Source organism: Hippoglossus hippoglossus, chromosome 8 (genome assembly GCF_009819705.1).
Source record: "Hippoglossus hippoglossus isolate fHipHip1 chromosome 8, fHipHip1.pri, whole genome shotgun sequence".
In the NCBI taxonomy this organism is placed as follows: Eukaryota; Metazoa; Chordata; class Actinopteri; order Pleuronectiformes; family Pleuronectidae; genus Hippoglossus; species Hippoglossus hippoglossus.
In genome coordinates this window covers 7350857-7357202 of record NC_047158.1, presented here as the reverse complement: position 1 = coordinate 7357202, position 6346 = coordinate 7350857, and the positions used below count along the sequence as shown (strand labels likewise).

The window sequence follows — 6346 nt, the reverse complement described above, 5'->3', positions numbered from 1 at the left end:
TGTTCTGTGCTTTAGTTTAGTGAGGAAGTAGCAGGACTATAGTCCTCTTTAGAAGACTGGAGATGTTCCACACACATAATAAAGATCAGCTTCATTTGTGGTGATGAACTTTAATTCTGTTCTGAAACATAGCACATACCTTTAAAAGTCTCAGTGTCACCTCAGCTTAAATAAGTATGTTAACACAAGTTGTCCGGTCTTGTGTTGAGCAGCTCGACACTACAATCTGTTCAATTTTATGCAGTAGAGATCAAGAGACTGTCATTCACACATTGCTTTAATTTCTTTTTTACCCAAAAAATTCAAAGTCAACTTTATTGTCAATTCTGCCATCTGTACACGACACAGACGGGATTCAAATGCCCTTTCTCTCCGATCCCCGGTGTAAGACATATAAGTACTCAACATATAACAACCTCACAATACCAGTAAAACACCCAAGTAAGACATCATAAAAGGTACACAAATTATTAACTACTCAAGCGACATATAAGCACACCAAATATTAAATACTCAAGCGACAAATAAGTACACAGCATATTAACTACTCAAGCGACATAAAAGTACACAAATTATTAACTACTCAAGCGACATAAAAGTACACAACTTGTGAAGTACTCAAGTGACATATAAGTACAGGACATAGTAGGCAGTCAAAAGGGCTCAGGGTAGATATGAACTGCTGTGTGTGTACACATATGTGTGATATTATCCTTACAGTTAAGTAATGCATGTTACTTTTTGCTGACTCATGCCCATTTTTGACTCTTGCTGTTGCAATATTGCAAAGTTCACATCTTAAACCACTCCTGCAGTGACATCATATTTCCTGCCGTCGTGTTACGTCATGGATGTGGGAGGGGCGTGCGTGACACATCAAAACTTGACGACAGCTCGGTTAAAAACACACACACACACAGAGACAGACACAGACACACACAGTGGTGCTCAGGGATCTGCGGTTTAAACCACTGACGGAAAACAGGAGATAAAGTCGCAGCTCGATCGGATCAGTCAACAAAACGTCTCTGTCCTCTGCTACAACACGAACCGGATCCGGTGAGTAAAACAAGTAGAGGGAGCAACTGTCAGATTGATCCGGCTAGCTGAGTTAGCTAGTCGGCTAACAGAACACTTTGTCTAATGCTGTGTATCGGTATGTTGACCGTGTTTGCTTCGAGATTAAGTCTAAAAAAAACCAAGATGTATTCGTCTGTATCTGCTTGAGCGATGTTGTATAGACCGAGTAGCGTTAACTTTAGCGTTGGCCTTTTGCTTAGCGACACACAAGCTAACACCCAGCTAGCATCTGTGTTGCTAATAAACAAGTGTTAGCTGATGCAGATTTTGAATTTGTCATCATGACTTTGCTCGACACTCTATAATAAGCGTTGTTAAGCCAAGTCCCTGCCACGGGAACGTAAATAACGTAAGCTGTAGTTACGCAATCAACCTAATCGTTTAAGTTAGTTTACGTGTGTAGCTCCTAGCGGGGGGCTCACAACATCTGCCTGCTAGCTTGAATCTCCCCTAGGCTAACTTGACAGTCAGCCGTGTTGATACGATACCAGCAGTGGCTAACTCAGCGATGACAACGCTAATTCCCGAAGCTAACGGTAGCTAGCATGCAGTGAGTCAACCCTGCCCCACTGTTGACACCGTTAGCATTTCACCTGTCAGCGGTTTCGAGTGAAGCTCTGAACCTTTTGCTTTCTTCCTTCCCCCCCCCTGCAGGTTTGTGGAGATTCGACCTCAGTCAGCCGGAGGCGGACGTGTTTCTGTGATGGAGTTTCCAGATTTAGGCGAACACTGCTCCGAGAAGACCTGCAAGCGTTTAGGTGAGCTGAGCAGGAAAGAGGTGATCCCGTCCCGCTTGTTTGTGTGAGTTTGTTTTTGATCCTGAAATGTGAAATCTCATCCTGATGTCACAGATTTTCTTCCCATGAGATGTGACGCCTGTCAAGAGATTTTCTGCAAGGATCACATAACCTATGCGAATCACAAATGCACGTCGTCCTATAAAAAGGTAAAAACTGAAACATGTTTTCATCACAACTCATACAAAGTGTTAAACAGGTTTTAATTTACTCTATTCACACGTAAAGGTGTTTATTTCTAGTGTTCCCCTTTTAGCGCATGAATGCGCAATTACGGTATATTAGAAAACGTTATACGATTGTAGATTTCAAAGTCAGTCACATTTTACTGAATTTTTCCTGCCAGTCCCATAGGAAAATTATGAGAAAATGTCCAAGTCAGCCTCTGTGAGGATTCAGCAGTAAAACATGTCATTGAGTGGGCATGGGAACAATATTTCTAACACACAATAGATGCCAAATTGGAAGAAGACAAACATCTCAGAGATCAGAAAAAGAGGTGCCGTGCATGTAGAAGACACTCGTGTAGAAAGATGATGAGATTCAAGAGCTTTTGGGGAAATGGGCCCACGCCAACAAAAACACATGATTTCATTATTTATACATTGTTAAAGGATTACTGGAACATAGAGCCTCTAGCTGGTGTGTACATTTAGACACAAGGTTCCTAGAGCCGTTTAACCATTTATTGGGTGAGGTTCATAGTCAAAGTCATATAAAACAAACAGACAAATTTACTGTTGTGGCAGCATCATCTCAGAAAAAGTTTTTTTTGAAAAGAACACACCCAGCCCTTATATAACCTCCCCTTCTCTAATCTCCTCCCCTGTGCACTGACAGCTGAATCTCTCCGCCCACTCCACCCACTCCCAGTCTCAGAGAATAAACATTCAGGCTTGAGATTCTTGAACACATCATGTCCTACCTCCTGGATGCTCTACCCAGACGCCAACACTCGCTTGAAAGTTCTGACAATTTTTTGTTGTTGTCGTAAACATGTCACACTTGGAGAATCTCCTGCTGCGTTCGTCATATGTGAAAGGCAAAGTCTGGGAAATATCCACAACCCAGTTCTGTTTAAACAAGAAATGAACAGAATTTTGTTTGATTCAACAGTGTGGGAATACGTTCAATTTCGTGAAAATCTTCAAATCTGTAATTGTTTAATATGTGATTTTATAGGACATCCAGGTCCCAGTATGTCCTTTGTGCAACATCCCCATCCCCATCAAGAGAGGGGAGATGCCTGACATTAAAGTCGGTGAACACATCGATCGCGACTGCAAATCGGATCCTGCACAGAGAAAGAGAAAAGTATGAATTTAATTCATCCAAAAAGTCGACGAGTTGTGCCGATTCTAAATTAAAAGATCAAATAATTAACCTTCGTCTTTTTTTCCAGATTTTTACAAATAAATGTTCTAAAGGAGGCTGTAAGCAGAAGGAAATGATGCGCGTCACCTGTGACCAGTGCCGTTTTAATTACTGTCTTAAACACCGGCATCCACTAGACCATGATTGTAAGACTGACGGGCAACCTTTGTCCAAACCTGGGTGGGTATAGTAGCACTACACATTCAGAAAATGCTGTTATTTCATTTAAAATATCACAGTAAGAGTGGTTGACTTATTGTTTTTTTTTTATATATTTTAGAAATGCTGCTGTAATGAGAGCCCAAAGTGCTTCCTCCACCTTCACCTCTGCCTCCTGCTCCGGTTCATCTGCTGCTTCAGGAAACATTAGACCTGTTCCTAGCGGTGTGATGGCAAATACCAGAGGCCACAACAGTGGGTAAGCACTTCCATTCTGTCCACTCAAACGTGTATGTGTGAAAATGCTTATTGATACTGACTTCCTCGAACAGAATAATCATTCTTTCCCCCTGCTCCCGTTTTCACCCCCCTTTTCTCAGCACTACCCAGCGGATCCCCACTTCTGTTTCCGCACAGAGCGTAATACCGCCTTCAGCTTCATTTCAGGCCGGCATGGTATGCACATGACATCACCCGATTCCAAATTTCCCCAATGAGAGTGAAATGTGAACATGACTGAGCGGCTCTGTTGCTGTCCTTGCAGACGGAGGAGCAGGCTTTACAAAGGGCTCTGGAGATGTCTCTGGCTGAGTCGGGCCCGCCGGTGCAGCCGGCCCTCAGGTGAGTACACTTCATCCAAACCTTTGAATTACGGAGTTACTCGTGTCCGTGCGGCGGAGTCTTCTCTTCATTTAGCTCCAGCATCAAACAGCTGTATCATAACAGAGAGGAATGATCGGGCCGAAGAGTGTGTGACCGGTAGGAACAAAAATATATGACGTGTAACACACTTGAATGAACCTGGTTAAATAAACAACACTGCTCTGATGCAAGTGTGACTGTTGACATTCATGTTGTTAAGATTTATGACATGCAAAAATATCAGATAAAGATAAAAAGGGATCAGGGAAGAAAACAAGGTGCTTTGCGAACAAACATTGAATTCAAAAGTGTGTAAAAAACGGCAATGTGGATTAAGTTTATTTTGCACTAGTGAATATTATTTATGTTTGTTCAGCCTCCAGAATACAATGCCCTGGAACCATTCGTTTTAAACAAATGTAGCAACAGTTACTTTTGCCTGAAGGCCTTTTCCATCCACTCATTAATGGTTTCATTCGCAGTAAATATTTAAAAACACATATGAGTGCATTATGTGAATATCATTTTAAAAGGCTCCAGCTGGCAGATGGCCCACAGCAGCAGGCATTTCAGAACAGGTTGATCTGGTTGTCAGATTTAACAAAGGGTGGATATTTCTCCACTATTTGACTCTGGCAGGTAGCACCTTAAATAACTTCAGCCATTATTCATTAAATTGACACAAGCAGGGACATCGTTTCTAGTTCAACTGCATTCAGCAAGTTTCTAGTTCCATTTTTCTACATTTTTGAGTTGTCATCGCTCTTGTTTTGTTTTTACTCATGAACTGGTTTTTAGTGGATAATAAGAAGTGTGGATTTTTAAAAACAGACTTTCTTATATGAATGTATCACCATCAAAAGCTACAAGTTACTTGTATTAACTCAGTGAGTTTTCAGTCTCAAGTAATGAGAGGGCAGTTGGATATAGATTTACCCCCTTTGTATCCAGATGCACAGACTGGGTCATCTGTTATAAGTGTTTTGTGTAGTAACTTAGTTTTAGTTTTATCTCTCCAAGTGTCAGAGTCTTGATGTGTTTTTGTGTCGCTGTGTCTCAGCCCTCAGGAGCAGGAGGATCTGGCTCTCGCTCAGGCTCTCGCTGCCAGTGAAGAAGAGTTCCGACGCCAGCAGCAGAGACAACAGGTACCCGGAAAGCTTAGCCGACAGTAGCATGCTAACATGCTAACATACCAACACATGTAGGTACACCGTTGTCATGGCAACCGCAGATTTGGAGGACCCAAACTGTCAAAATAAACACAAACATATTAAATAGATTAATATGACCTTACGTGCTGGATGAAAATAAAGGCATTAATTAACTAATTGAAATTGTTGTTTTTGTTTTTTTTAATTTGTTCAACATTTGAATAACAAACTAGTAAATATATATGAAAATGTATACAAAGGGAAATAAGAAAAGAAGCAAATCAAAACAAATATAAATTTAAGTCACATTAAATAAATGCCTACATTTATTTTGATATTTTTGTGCATGTACTGTCATACATTTATTCGTTTGTGTATTACTTTTAATTTTGACAGCTTCGGTCCTCCATAATATTTTTTTGAACTTTCTTGATGGCAGAAGACAAAAGACTAATTTGCATTTCATATATTTTTTATTATGTAAGAAAATGTTTTCTATGTGAAAGTGAATCTAACTGTGTTTCCTCTTTGTTTTCAGGGAAGAGAGACCAAACAGTCCAACTGCAGCCTTTCCTAGACATAGGCCACCATTTAAACTTGGGGCTGTGCTATTTTATCTACTAACTAGACACTGCACATCTGGGATTTCAATATCCACGATCAATGATTGTCACATGAAGAAATACTCTTGGAAGTTGCTCAGATGTTACCGCCTTCAACAATATAAGCACATACTTTCCCAGCAGGATCTGTCATTTTTACCAATGATTTGCTCTGTACCTATTTTATATGCTGATTGTGATTAATCCATTATATTACCATATATGAATATTGAATAAATTATTTCAAAGATGCCTACATTTTGAATTTCTGCATTGATTCAGATGTGATGACACTTTAAACACTGAGCCACTGAGAGATGAAGCTTGTTATTTAGGTGACTCAGGCATCGGTTCAATAGAGATGTGAGGTGGAGGAATCAAATAGTTGATTTAGACTTTATGCAGCAGAGTTGAACAGTTGTTTGGATTAACTTCTGCCTTGTCATCAAACTACAGTACATGTGGGGGACACCTGTGCAGCTGCATGTGGGAATATTTAAAAATGTCTTTCTTTTTCCGCAACTCGATGATTTGCATTTCC

The 6346-nt window shown here is 40.4% G+C and overlaps 1 protein-coding gene across 2 annotated transcripts; it reads left to right on the top strand.

Annotated features, from left to right (window-relative positions):
* The first annotated feature begins 878 nt into the window (after positions 1-878).
* Positions 879-6061, top strand: zfand2a (zinc finger, AN1-type domain 2A). 2 transcript variants are annotated; one of them, XM_034593743.1, is made up of 10 exons: positions 879-1060; positions 1737-1838; positions 1932-2026; positions 3060-3191; positions 3280-3431; positions 3532-3669; positions 3791-3866; positions 3955-4031; positions 5113-5253; positions 5742-5884. In XM_034593743.1, exons 2-9 carry the CDS (start codon positions 1784-1786, stop codon positions 5222-5224), a joined length of 837 nt encoding a protein of 278 aa, XP_034449634.1. In that variant the 5' UTR covers positions 879-1060; positions 1737-1783; the 3' UTR covers positions 5225-5253; positions 5742-5884. The 2 variants fall into 2 exon arrangements, with proteins under 2 accessions (XP_034449634.1, XP_034449633.1); XM_034593742.1 differs by having other exon boundaries at positions 880-1060; positions 5113-5197; positions 5742-6061.
* Positions 6062-6346: the final 285 nt, after the last annotated feature.